Here is a 13130-nt window from a genome sequence, read left to right on the forward strand (position 1 = left end):
AACAGGGCGGAGCGTTGGGGTAGGGCACTTTGAGGACGCACTGGTTTCCAAGCCGCCCTTGGATTGGAATTGTTGGTCGGCAGCGGCAGAGTCGCAATGGCGACTTCGTTAGCAACAGATCACCCATCATTAGCTTCACAAGACAGCGATGGACAAGAGCAGGATCCCTTCCTTTCTAGTTCGACAAGCTCAAACCCTCATCGATTCTCCCATTTCGACAACCAGCTCTTTGCCTTGAGCCCCGCCGCATCTCCCGACCAGGCCAAGCGGGCATTAGAAGCCCATCTCGCCGAGACCGAACGTCGGATTCAAGATGCCTCAAAGCTGGGAACCACCCTCGTGCAGCAGCGGAAGGAATTGGCAGAGCGTTTGAAAGACGTTGAGAAGCAGCAAAGTGAGGGAGACATTACCCCCGAATTACGCCAGAAGCTGGTCGAGATTGAAAGGGAATACAATGAGGTCGGCCGTGAGACCGCCAGGGCATTTCTACCAAAGTCAAGGGTGTCGAGCGCTGAAATGGGCGGGTCTCCATTTGCAACTGACCTTAAGGCACTTCTCTCTTTCCCGCTTCGTTGAAATTGACTAACATAGTATAGCACGCAAGCCCGTCGAAGTTTGAAAGCCAGGCCACCAGCTCACCCACCAAACTCAGCGTCCCAAGCCGGAAGCAGCGAAATCAGCCCTCCAACCGTGTCCACGATATTGAATTCGCTACGGAAATTAGTACATCTCTCTTATCCCAAGTTCGACATCTACAAGCACTGTTAGCGGAGAAGGAAGATTTGCTAAAGGCGGTCACGCTTGAAAGGTCCAATTTGGAGATCGAGAGAGAAGGCCTGACCGAACGCTTACGGGAACTGGATGAGAGTGAGCAAAGGTATAAAGACGAAAATTGGAATTTGGAGACACAAGTACATGAACTTCTTGCCACGACAAAAGAGGCGGCGGATAGGGAGCAAAAGTTGACTCAAAATCTACAAGTGGTTCAAGCCGAGAAGTCTGCCGCACAGAAAGAGCTTGATGAGATCAAGCTGAGCCACGCAAAACTTTCCGAGGAGCACGTATCCGGTCTGAAACACCATGATGTTGAGCTAGGAAGTGTTAAGCGAAGCATGATAGTGGCCGAGAATGAGCGCGGAGCTTTGCAGCGTAAAGTCGACGAATTAATCGGTCAAAATCAGGAACTTGCTAGAGCTGTCGCGGAACGACGGGGGCGAACAGATGAACAGGAGCAAACCCGAGGGTTGACTGACGAGGACTTTGAGACCGCACGTGATGATATTACTCCTGAGCACTCTCCACCACCTTCCCCTATTAAAGGGACCCCACGCCACAGCATGCTGGAGACAGAAACCCTCAAAAGCTCCCTGCACCATGCTCATCGGATGATCCAGAACTTGAAAGGCAACATTCACCGCGAGAAGACCGAGAAATTGGAATTGAAACGGATGCTCCAGGACGCCAGGGATGAATTAGAGACTCGCCGAAACGATGGAGGACTAGGATCCGCCAACGGGAAGAGGAATCGTAAAGTGGACTCGAGAGAATTCAAAAAGCCCCTAAAGCCAGGCCAGCTGGGTGGGCTGAGAAACAGCAGAAGCGAAGTTTTCGTTGATGATCCTGACTGGGAAGAAGATAATGGCAATATCAGCCCGAGCCGCTCAGCAGCAGCCAATGCAGCTCGTGTTGCCACTGCTGCGGCTTCCGTGCCTAGCTCTAGTGAGCAGTTTGACACCGCCAACGAGACTAGCGATGCTGCTTTCGAGACCGCGAACGAACGTGGCACGGAGACGGAGGATTTCCAGACCGGCGCGGAGGATTTAAGTGGCAGTGATGAGTTGACAGAGACGGAGGAGGCGGCTAGTGGTACTACCCGCAACAGACCCGCGCCTCTTGCTCTCCAGAAGCCAGGAAATCGCCACTCCTTCCAAAGCACTGCATCAACATCAGGGGACGAGTACAGCTATGAGGAAGCCAAGACGCCAACTGCCCAGCCACAACCACAGCGGCTCAGACTAAAAGTCAGTCGCGGTGGTAACAGGCGCTCCAGGGTTGCTAGCGAAGAGCCTCAGTTTCAGAGCAGCCCAGCAAGTTTTGCCAACAGCAGCAGAAATGGTACTCCCCAAGCTGCCGGCCAAAGTTTGTTTGCGGAGTTGGGTGATATGGGTGGCAGTGATGAAGATGAATCACTGCTAGGTACACCTAGTCGTAGTGTGGCCCATTCGCAGTCAGGAACCCCAGCAGCATCTAGGCCAAACACCGCTAAGAACACACCTGCACCTCCTACTTCCCTACCTCCAGTTCCAAAGATCCCAATGGTTGATTCCGGGATGGTGACCGAACCATGGGAACCGGAACCAACGACTCCACAAGCTGCTGTACCCAGTTTGGCTATTGGTGCCATCGCTGGTACTGCCGCTACTAAAGCGGCCGAGATGATTAGTGATAAGCATTCATCAACAGGTACTCAGGTTCGTGCCGAAACGTCTGACGCGGCAAGCCAATGGCATGATGAGCAGCTCAACAATTTCCTTCAGGTTGGGTCCCAGGAAAGCGCCCGGCCCGTCTCCACTTCGACGTATAGCGATAATGGCTCGCAATACGATCCTGTTGTTATGGATGAAAAGCTCTCCAGATTCCCGTCTCCTCCAACTTCCGGTGCCGAAACCCCGAGGGCTACACCCCCTACAGTATCTTCCCGGTTAACTATGTCGTCAATCTACTCTGAGGATGTTGAGCCTGAGAGCCCCAGGTCTAGTTTTGCCGCTCCGTTAGCCATGTCTACGATCTACTCCGAGCATGTCGAACCTGAAAGCCCTAGGTCTATTCCTACCGCTCGGTTGACCATGTCGTCAATTTACTCAGAGTATGTCGAGCCTGAAAGCCCGAAGCTGAACCCTACTGCTCCCTTGGCCATGTCTACGATCTACTCTGAGCATGTAGAGCCTATAGAGCCAGAAGTTCCAGCCACTCCCGAACCGAAACAGATCCGGCCAAGCACCCCCAACGTTAAGCCTATGCCTGCTCCTTTGGTATTCTCATCTATTCAGTCCGTTAATACTGAACCCATTGAGCCGCTCTCGCCACGTAGTCCACGAAGAGATGCTATCATCATTCCAAGAGACGACCCAGAAGCCCAGTCGATTGTGAAGGCAGATGATCCGGAAACCCCCAAATCCGGTTTCCTCGGATCTGTCTTTAGCTGGAATAAAAAGGCGCCTGGCGCAATGGCCATTGCTGAAGACGAGACCAGGCAGTCACCAAGCGACTCGCCTAGGATCGAGACCCCTGAATCTCAGCGGCCGTTCAAAGAGTTGTCCAACAACACTAATGAGAGAGCTGCGAAGAGTCACCGAATAGAAACGACGGATGAAAGTTCGCAGACTGCTTTGACAGCTGAACAGATTGACGAAATGCTCCGGAATAAGAGACAGTCTGCCATCCGTGCTGAAGATGGTCAAAAGTCGCCTGTTTCTCCGCGTGCTACTGGTGTTCCTTTGGCGCTCCGGCCTCGGAAATCACAGGATAGTGTTGGGAGTACGGTTCGCGCAAGACCATCTAGTTCTCGAAATGGATCGATATCAAGCATCCACCCACCGCTACCCGCCGACTCTAAGCAAGTCATCGCCGCTGCTGCCCAACGTACTGGCTCGTCGAGTGGCGGTCAAGGTACCATAGGCGCCTCGGCTCAGCGTTCAGACTCGTCCGCCGGAGGCCCTGGTTCTATGGGCCCTCCTCCACCACCTGCTCTTGCCAATCGAAACAACTCGTCATTCAGACCTCGTACACCCTCGCAGATCCCAAAAAGCCCATTGTTGAGAGATGGGACAACCCCTAGACCCATGCACTCATCTAATGGGCCTCGATTGCAGTCTCCTGCTGGTACTGGAAGATCCCGAGCCTCCTCTGTATCCTCATTTGCTTCTGAGCTTGATACTCGGTTCAATATCAGACCGGGCATGGCAGTACCGCAGGGCGTGGAGCCTGGTACTGACCCAAGGATGATCAATGCAATCACGCAGACAATGATTGGAGAATACCTCTGGAAATATACCCGTAAGGCTGGTCGTGGAACAATGTCCGAAAAGCGACATCGCCGCTATTTCTGGGTTCACCCATATACAAGAACTCTCTACTGGAGTGACCACCCATCACAGGCAGGTAAAACGGGGATGGCAAAGAGCGTATCAATCGACGCTGTAAGGGTCGTAACGGACGACAACCCTATGCCCCCCGGGTTGCATCGCAAGAGTTTGATCATCGTGACCTCTGGCCGCACTGTCAAGTTCACTGCAACGACAGGACAGCGTCACGAAACTTGGTTCAATGCACTGTCTTACTTGCTCCTCCGAACTGGAGAAGAAGCTGTTGGGGACACGGGTTCAATCGCCCAAGGGGCTCTGACGAGAGAAGATGTAGCTGAATTCAATCCAGGGTATGGTAACAGCAGTACACGTCGAGGCCCTACCTCGCTTTCATCATACAACAGCCGCACAACTCGTAATGACTCTCCCTCGCGCAAATCTAGTCAAGCCTCAGCGAGTCGTCCACCTCTGCATGCCTCGACTTCCTCACGCATGTCGATGGGGACCCTTTCACGGCTAACCAATTACTGGAAACCTGCAAAGGACGTTGCTCTAGGTACCTCAAAGAGCAGACACAGCATTGGACGGAATAGTGCAAGCATCTACGAGGCTTCCGAGGTCCACGATAGCGCTGAAGACTTGAGAGAAATGATCGAGAAACAAGATCGGGAATCTGATAGGCTTGAGAATGTACGAGCATGTTGTGATGGTACGTCTTTCTCCCCAACCCCATTTGAGCTTTCTGACATCTGAATAGGCAAACACGATGTTGGCCATCTACATAGCTCAACTAAGAGTCGCCATTCATATGGCAATCGTGCACCCAGCCGAACGAGTGTCAGACGCGGAGATTAAAAACATAATGTATTACGCCTTGCCCAAACGAGGGCTTCCTTTACGAATTCACGTCTTTCCTTAAAAATTCTTAAAAACTCCCACATATTGTGGAGAGACTTATGCCTGTTATACGGCCTTTACGGACACATAGATCATGCAACGATCAATTTCTTTTGTCTCTCTTCAAATTAATGACGACTGGCTTGGAACTATTCATGCAAAATAAAAGCATGGCAGGCAGCCGCTCGCTTTCTAAGCCCCGAGATTGTATTGGTGGACATGGGCGTTGATAATGTACAGTTCGCAGCGGAGAGAAGTGTGCAGTATGTATTGGTTATGTAGTGAGATAGTTCAATATACCCAGTATTTGTTAGCCGGATTGTGGCATGCAAGTGTTCTATTGATTTATATTGGTCTATGAGCCAGAATGTGCTGGTGTCTATTTATGACAAGGAGTTTGTTTGTGAATGACCTCATCCTTCAAATTCCCTGAACCAGGGACTACAATACCACCTCTCTATCTATCCTCTATGTATTACCCAGGCCCTCTTATGGATACCTATTCTAATATCCCCTTAACCTTCCCGGACCTTTCTTTTCTCAACTGCCATCACATCCAACCTAGTCACACCCTCCAAGGCTAGCCACCCATTTGTTCCCGACGCTCCGTCCCTCCCCCTCTCTTCAAAATAAGCACCAAAACAATCTACATCATCACAATACCTAGACTTCGTATACGATAGAGCGTTATCATTACCTTCCTAAAGCCCAAGTATTGCCGTTAGAGACAAGATGGTGATTTCCCAACATATGGATGAAACGAATAAGTTGTGAGGCAAAGCGGGAAAATAGGTGGTGAGCGATCGTAACGCAACGAACCCAGTATCGCCTGGCAGAATCAGAGGTTTACGCCTGGCAAAATAAAAGGTGGTGACCGATCGTAACGCAACGAAATTATGCCGCCTGGCAGGATAACTGACAGAAACCAGAAGTGGTGAGCGGTCGTAACGCAACGAAACTAACATTTTTCTTATTAGGAGAACCAGATGGCAGAATAGCTCTGACGAAGCCCAAAGTGGTGAGCCGTCGTAATGCAACGAAATCAGTACCGCCTGGCAGAATCAAGTGGCAGAACTAAAGGTGGCGAGCGGTTGACACGCACCGAAATATGCACCGCCTGGCAGAATAGCGAGTGGGGAGTGGGGAGAGAGAAGGACATATGCTAAGCACAGTTGACTATCGCCATAGCCTTGTACTCTAAAACTCGCGGGCGTGGTTAAGACCTAGAGTCAGAGAATCTATTCAGACATTCTATAGACAACATCAAAGGCTACTAAATACATCTAGCATTATATTCATCCCTTCTTCCGTTTTCCACCAACAGACCCGCTGTCATCAGAGCTCCCCATCAATGCCCCCGCCATTTCGGTCTTCACAACACCACTTACAGCCCTTCCAGCGCCAATATTGATCCCTCGAAGGCCGTTGGTCTCAAAACTGATATTGCTCCCACCACTTCCCCGGCGGACCTTTCGCAGGCCGTTCGCTAAGCTCGGGTTCCCTTTATTGTTTGTATATATAGGCATAATTGGTGATGATCCTTCCGATGAGTCTTCATACTCGCTCAGTTGAGTCTTTGTCTTTTTTGGTGCTCCTTCCCTGGAGCTGCTGGGTCGTTGGGCGGACGAAAACGAATTAGCACCCAACCCAGGTACCCTGCTCGTCACGACGTAGCTACTCGTACCCGTAGTTGGGCTGCTACCATCATCCTCACTCATATATGTTATAGCCGGCCTATTTGCTCCTACCCCTAGAGAAACATGACGAGCACTGCGATACCGATCGTATTCTTCTTGGGTATGCTCTGCATCGACGAAGCTTTCTAATGCATCGAACACATGAGGGAAGACCAAAGTATCTACATCTCGTGCCCAGAGGAAGTCGAGATGCTCGTAGTGCGGAATCTCGGTCGCGACTGTATGAGAGGGGAGCTCCTTCAGCATAACTTTAATATCAACCAAGGAGTCGCTTCCCCCGTAGACCAAAACGACAGGCGTTTTAATGTTACGAGTGGGAAATTTTGCAACCTTGGTATATTTGCTTGTGCTACTCAGTGGGATGACCGGCTGGACATCGTCATCGTACATTTGAAAGCTCTTTGTTCTGATTATCTGAAACCAATGTACCACACTTTTTGTACTTGTGAAAGAGTAAAGATGAGGGTAAGCGGCGAGCTTTTGGCTGGTGGAAATGTTGCGGGCATGCCAGCCGAAGAGAAATGATAGGCCGTGGTCTATTGCGCGGACGAAGATTGGCGGGTAGAGTACGGCTTGCCACATATTTGCCGAGCTAAGTATAGAGCGGCGCCCGAAAAGCAAAAATATGACTTGTGGCGATGCTTTGGTCAGAGCGTCGACGATACCATTAGAAAGGCCAGCTGGTGACATGGCGGGAGCGAGGGCGATGAAGACATTGACCTGGTCATTAAGTTTAGGGTGAACAGCCAAAGCCGCAAATGCTTGAGCTGTTCCTTGAGAAAATCCAATATAGGATAGGGATGGCGCCGAGGTGGTTTGGAGGATGTAGCTGATGCTGTTTGGAATATCGTGAAATGCAAATTCATCCATCGAGAAGTCCCAAAAGGCCGTGTCTGTCGGGGAATGGTGAACGGACTTTTTGGAGTATTTGTTTCCACGGTTGTTGCCAAGCTGCATCTAATATTAGTATTATTTTGAGGGAACATTTTCATACTTACCCAAACATCATATCCCTTCTCTACCAGCTTAAAAGGCAAACACCTCTCCTCATCTGTGAGGCAGACCCACACTTCGCTGTTCATCAGTAACCCGTGGTGCATGTAGATCACGTTCTTCTTGAGACTGTTTGCTCCCTGGTTTACTTTTCGATTTTCTTCGCCTCTACGCCATGCTAGGCGATGCAGTCCTAGGAGGTAGCCATCTTCTGTTTGGACGATATGCTCCTCGGCATAATAGCCATATAGTTCACAGATGTCCACAAAATCTGAAGCATTCCGAATAGAAGTCGAGAGGTCTTTAATCTATCAGCTTAGTTTAACAGAACGATCCGGTTTTAACTTACCCTCTTTTCGAGTGGCAGATTTCTTTTCGGCAGGTGAGGTAAACCGATTAAACAGACGTCGAGAAGCTCGATACAAAAGATTGATTATTGATGTGGCTATTGATATTAGCAATTTGCCATATCTAAAAGGCTTTTGAACTCACGTAATGCCAGAGTAAATATTCTAAACAACGCCTCCAGCCCTACAAGGAAAAACGACCCAACAAGGGCGGCATACTCACTCCTAGTTATGGGTTAGCTCTCCGGTTTCCAAGGAATTGTCGTCACTTAAATCACGACATAGAGAGCGTGCACAGAGCAACTTACAGATTCAAGCGCCCAAGGAAAGGTATATGTACCATCGTGCCGATCTCTTCGGACTCAAATATACAATATTCCGTGACTAGTATAGAGTTGTTGAACACAAGGATAAATTTCAACACCACATATCTGGACCACCGCCACCAAATATCACATGCCAAACACGCTCACAGCTCTGTTAAAGGTTTCTGTAGGCGCGATAGATATACGAGAATGTGTGAGGATTTTCTATCCAGCTCACACGTAAGGCCGCTATCGTAAATCGTAAACCGTAGCCTATCAAGCGAACCTAAATGGATTGCTCATTTCATGATGATAATTCATCGCTGGCCCAGAACCAAGGAAGGGCGTCAGAGGTGGCTAGGTTTGGTATCGGAATGGAATAACTAATACCCGAGAGGATCACATAACCCCCCCTGTCTTTCCCAGCCTTGCATGGGACGATAATTATAAACCAATCGAATTTTACAGCTCCTCAGCGTTTCTTCCGTCTCCATCAACCTGACCACCTCGACCAACACGCAGAAGCCTCCAAGTCAAAATGCCGAGTTCCTGTAAAGATATCCGTCCGTGACCCTACCTACCCAATCCTACACAATTTCCCTAGACAAGCACCTATGCTAACTGTTTTTACAGGCGCGGCATTAGCCCAGTGCCTCCAGGAATCAGACTGTGTAATGGTCCACCGCAACAAGCCCTCCGACTGCCTCCGCCCCCCTCTAATCGACACAATGCCCACCAAATGCCAGCAGTTAAAGAAAGGCTACGGAGAATGCAAGCGCGGCATGGTGGATATGCGAAAACGCTTTAGGGGCAATCAACCGATTGCTGTGAATAAGGACCTGGACGCCGGGGAGCAGGCTCCAAGCCATCAGCTGTATGCGGGGAAGCCGGCTTTTAGCGACACGGTGAAGAAAACGAGTGGGAATGAGCCAGTGGAAAGGGATTGGAGAGAAGTGGAGAACGAGAAGTATCGGAAAGGGGAGTGATTAGGGCTTATTAGGGCTTATTAGGGCTTATTAGGGCGATGTCGGGGGGTCGAGGTGTCTGATTGGAGAAATGAGGAAGTTCGAAATTTAAGCTATGAATGACGAAAGAAGCGCATTTCCTTCCCGGCGTTACATACCATTCATACGGCGGCGTTCAGCGGGGTATGGGGAAACTGATCTACTGCAGGGACGACACTTGGTTCTGTATAGTCCCCTCAGTTCTAAATATATCGGAGGTTTAAAAACTTAAATTCAACTACTTCCTTCTTACATCAGGCTTGGGCTAAATGCGTCAGAACATCAACCCTATTTATTCCCCACCAGTTTACCGAACTTGGTACATCAATGTCGTTTAATATGCCCATTCCTAGAAATTGTCTGATACATACTTGGTGAGAGTTGTTTTCATTTGATTACGTTCATTCACGATTCAACTTGTGATCATTCGTCCCAATTCATTGAATTAAACATTTTAGCTATTTTCAGAGACTAGGAAATTTTGGTTCCACCTAGAAGTCATGTTTTCAATCCCAAAGCAATGCGTCTTTTCCCGTCTACAAATCCATGTAAGACATGTGAGTGGCTTGCCATAATTCCTATTCAAACCATGCCGATATAGTCCATCTTGCCAATAGGTACACCCTCCTTCCTTAACAGCGCATACGCCGTTGTATAGTGGAAAAAGAAATTTGGAATTGCCATCTCCAGCACATACTTTGCCCCGGTAAGCGTGAATTTCCCAAACAAATCATATTCCACCTCCTCCTTCCCGTCCATGGATTTGGGATCCAGGCTCTCCAGAAGCGCTATGGTTTTGCGGATGCGCTCCCGCACCTCCGGGATCGTCTTCTCATTGTCTTCCCAGACAACGGGCTCAGCCCCCCCGAGACGGGTTGCGACGCCTTTGGCGCCGTCGCTCATGCGTTGGATTTGGTACGTAAAGGCTTTCATATCCTCTATGAGGCGTAACTCGAGGATCTTGGACTCATTGCCTTCACCAACATGGGCAACAGCTTTGTCGATGATCTTAGTGAGGGCTTTGAGGTGTTTGATGAAGGTCGGGACGGTGATGTCGTAAAGTGAGAAAGGCATTGTGAGCTGGATATGCAGAGTGGTGGTGGGCTGAGGGTTGTTGGGGAAGGGTATAGCGTCTTGAGTTCAGTGAACAAAGCTTGGGGTGACTAGCTTAAGGACAAAGGGAGCGATGGAGTTGTGGGGATGAGGACTGGAATGAGAGTGGGCGGCATGCCATCCTTTTATATCCAGAGATATTGGAGCCATCGAGTTTGATGCTACGAGTAATCCAGTAACCTACCTATGTCCGATTCCGAGTCCTAGCTCCTTGACCGACTCTTCGAACGGTAAACGGCGGAAACAAGACCCGGAAGATTACCAATGCTGATGCTTGGTAATGTGAAATGTATGACCCTAGCATCTACATAGAACCTGGAGTTTACCCGCTAACTCGCTCAAATGCTATGTGGCACTCCGTCGAGCCAGTTGTGTATCAAGTGGGAATGGTTGACGGAGAAGCCCACCACGTACAACCCCACCAACTCGGACCCTATTATTAATCTCCCGTCTCAGCTCCACCACTATGCTAGATCTCCGCGAACGGGAGCGAATCGAACCGTCCGTGTCCGCGTCTGCCTGCCGAGGCTGGGTGCAGAGATCCTGAGGTGGTTGGCTAAGCGTTGCTCGTACTGTACTGCATTCAAGTCTATCTAATCTACAAACCCTTCTTTCTTTTTTCAAAAGACGAAACTTCCCAGGAGCACTGTCAAGTCGAGGATTGATGGCCAAAAGGACACCTTTTTTTTTTTAACACTCCAATCTATCTCTAGCTCTCGCCTTACTACCCGATCGTGTGTCTTGGCTGTGTAGAACCAATGGCTGTGCCTAGCATGGAACGCTTGGGCTGTCAGCCTGACGAGTTACTCCTCAAACAGAGGTAGGCAGCAGAGGCTGACTATAATAACAACATTATCTTTATTTCACCTGCTTCTTAAAGCTTCCTACATCCTTACGCCTCAATCTGCATAGTCACTCATATCCTTGTTTCACGTTAGCACCTCCAACTTGATTTCGCGCATGTTATGCGCTCGTGGAATTTGCACCATGTCCGCCAACACCATCCTCAGCAAAATGCGGAATCAGGTGAAATCTTCGAAATCTTTGGAGTCCCGATTCCCAGATACCGTCCGAACAAACTATACCTCTCTCCCAGTCTCCATCCCTCCTGATTTCCTCGGCCCTCTTGCAGATACCTCCAAACCCACTGTTTCCAGGATCGACTTCGCCAATAGTCCGCTGCCAGAATATAAATCCTTTTACGCCGTCGTCCTCGATAACGTGCTCTCCGCCCAAGAATGCCAGGAGCTCATCCACATGGCGGAGCAATCGGCAGGGGCGCATGGGAACGGCCCTGAGAAAAGCGTGGAGAACAATGGTTGGCGCCCAGCCATGGTAAATGCGGGGTACAATTTCGAGGTTTTATCGCTGGAATATAGGAACTCTGACAGGATAATCTGGGATAACCAAGAGATAGCTCATAGGCTGTGGCTCAGGGTTCTGCAAGGCGAGGGCATGAAAGAGTATTTCGAGGAAATGGAAGGGGAGGAGTATGCTCCGGTTATTGGGCCTCGATCTGTCAAGCTAGGAGAAAGGTGGGCTGTCGCTGAGAAGGGACTCAATGAACGTTTGAGATTTTTGAAATACGGTGAAGGGCAGTTTTTCAGAGGTATGTATGGCGTTGCCTGCATGTCTTAGATGTCCTGGATTCGAAGAGTTTAGGTGCTAATTATAACAGAGCATTGTGACGGCACATATGAAACTCCAGATGGTGCCTTTCGCTCCTTCTTCACATTGCACCTCTATCTGAACGATTCCGCGCAAGCGCTCGGAATCCCCGACTCTGATACAGAAGGCGGGAAGGATCCCGCAAATGGGATGCTTCGGGGAGGGTCTACGCCCTTCTTCTCGCAACGCATGGAGGGAAGGAGGGTAGATATTGATCCTAAGGCTGGGAGGGTGCTGATTTTTCAGCACAAAGGATTGCTGCATTCGGGCGATCTTGTTACTGCCGGAATTAAGTATACGATGAGGACTGATCTTATGTATGGAATGGCTGGTAGTAGTGCTGATGGGGCGGATGGTGTCGATATTGAATTTGGTTAGTAATTTGTTATTGTGTTGTGGGGGTTTGGAGGGCTATAAAAGTGGGTAATATACATCTCTAGCTAGTAACTATATACCCTTCAATAAAGCTATATACAATAATATGGTTTATTTGAGACGTTATTACACACATACTTGTGTGTCCGCATGCGACTTAAGGATTGCAAGATCCTGGCAGATATCCAGGCGTACAGCGATGACTTGGATGATTTACAGTTATCCCTCAAGAGAAAAAATATCTATTGTCGAGCATTTGATCTCTGTTTTTGCCTGGAGGGAAATACTGGAGAGGAAAGGGTCACAACTATAAAGAACTTAGGCAGCTCAGCGTGATTTTTCAACTAGCTCCTATAATCTCCGGAGACGGACAATCCATCCAACATCAGCTACCAGATATATCGGTCCATACACTTCTCAAAGAAGAAGGATCTGGTGTCACCTCTTGCTTTGTAGGACTGTTGCTGTAGAGACGCAAGAAGCACCACCGTCCAGGAGGAAACAACTGGTGTAATGAACAACTCTCGATTCATTCTCAAAATTTCCCGGAATGCAGGCATAACAGCATACTTGGGATTTGGTTTGAAACTAGCCAACATGGAAGGCGGGGATCTATCTACCTAAAGAGAACTTTTTACTTCGCAAT

General features: G+C 49.2%; 5 protein-coding genes across 5 annotated transcripts; 3 read left to right on the forward strand and 2 right to left on the reverse strand.

Moving 5' to 3' along the window:
- Positions 1-96: 96 nt before the first annotated feature.
- BP5553_00816 (Uncharacterized protein) lies at positions 97-4940 on the forward strand (the record flags this gene model as incomplete). The annotated part of the gene is made up of 3 exons (XM_032009439.1): positions 97-459; positions 597-4794; positions 4843-4940. 3 exons carry the CDS (start codon positions 97-99, stop codon positions 4938-4940), a joined length of 4659 nt encoding a protein of 1552 aa, XP_031873493.1.
- Positions 4941-6277: 1337 nt separating this feature from the next.
- On the reverse strand, positions 6278-8362 carry BP5553_00817 (uncharacterized protein; the record flags this gene model as incomplete). Its single annotated transcript, XM_032009440.1, has 5 exons — positions 6278-7630; positions 7678-7973; positions 8022-8117; positions 8165-8244; positions 8328-8362. 5 exons carry the CDS (start codon positions 8360-8362, stop codon positions 6278-6280), a joined length of 1860 nt encoding a protein of 619 aa, XP_031873494.1.
- A 500-nt stretch (positions 8363-8862) lies between these two features.
- On the forward strand, positions 8863-9310 carry BP5553_00818 (uncharacterized protein; the record flags this gene model as incomplete). Its single annotated transcript, XM_032009441.1, has 2 exons — positions 8863-8887; positions 8958-9310. 2 exons carry the CDS (start codon positions 8863-8865, stop codon positions 9308-9310), a joined length of 378 nt encoding a protein of 125 aa, XP_031873495.1.
- A 600-nt stretch (positions 9311-9910) lies between these two features.
- On the reverse strand, positions 9911-10402 carry BP5553_00819 (Uncharacterized protein; the record flags this gene model as incomplete). Its single annotated transcript, XM_032009442.1, has 1 exon — positions 9911-10402. The coding sequence occupies one exon, from the start codon at positions 10400-10402 to the stop codon at positions 9911-9913; it is 492 nt and encodes a 163-aa protein (XP_031873496.1).
- A 1026-nt stretch (positions 10403-11428) lies between these two features.
- BP5553_00820 (Uncharacterized protein) lies at positions 11429-12487 on the forward strand (the record flags this gene model as incomplete). Its single annotated transcript, XM_032009443.1, has 2 exons — positions 11429-12050; positions 12120-12487. 2 exons carry the CDS (start codon positions 11429-11431, stop codon positions 12485-12487), a joined length of 990 nt encoding a protein of 329 aa, XP_031873497.1.
- Positions 12488-13130: the final 643 nt, after the last annotated feature.

The sequence above is a fragment of the Venustampulla echinocandica genome (assembly GCF_003357145.1).
Source record: "Venustampulla echinocandica strain BP 5553 chromosome Unknown scaffold_0, whole genome shotgun sequence".
NCBI classification, from domain to species: domain Eukaryota; kingdom Fungi; phylum Ascomycota; class Leotiomycetes; order Helotiales; family Pleuroascaceae; genus Venustampulla; species Venustampulla echinocandica.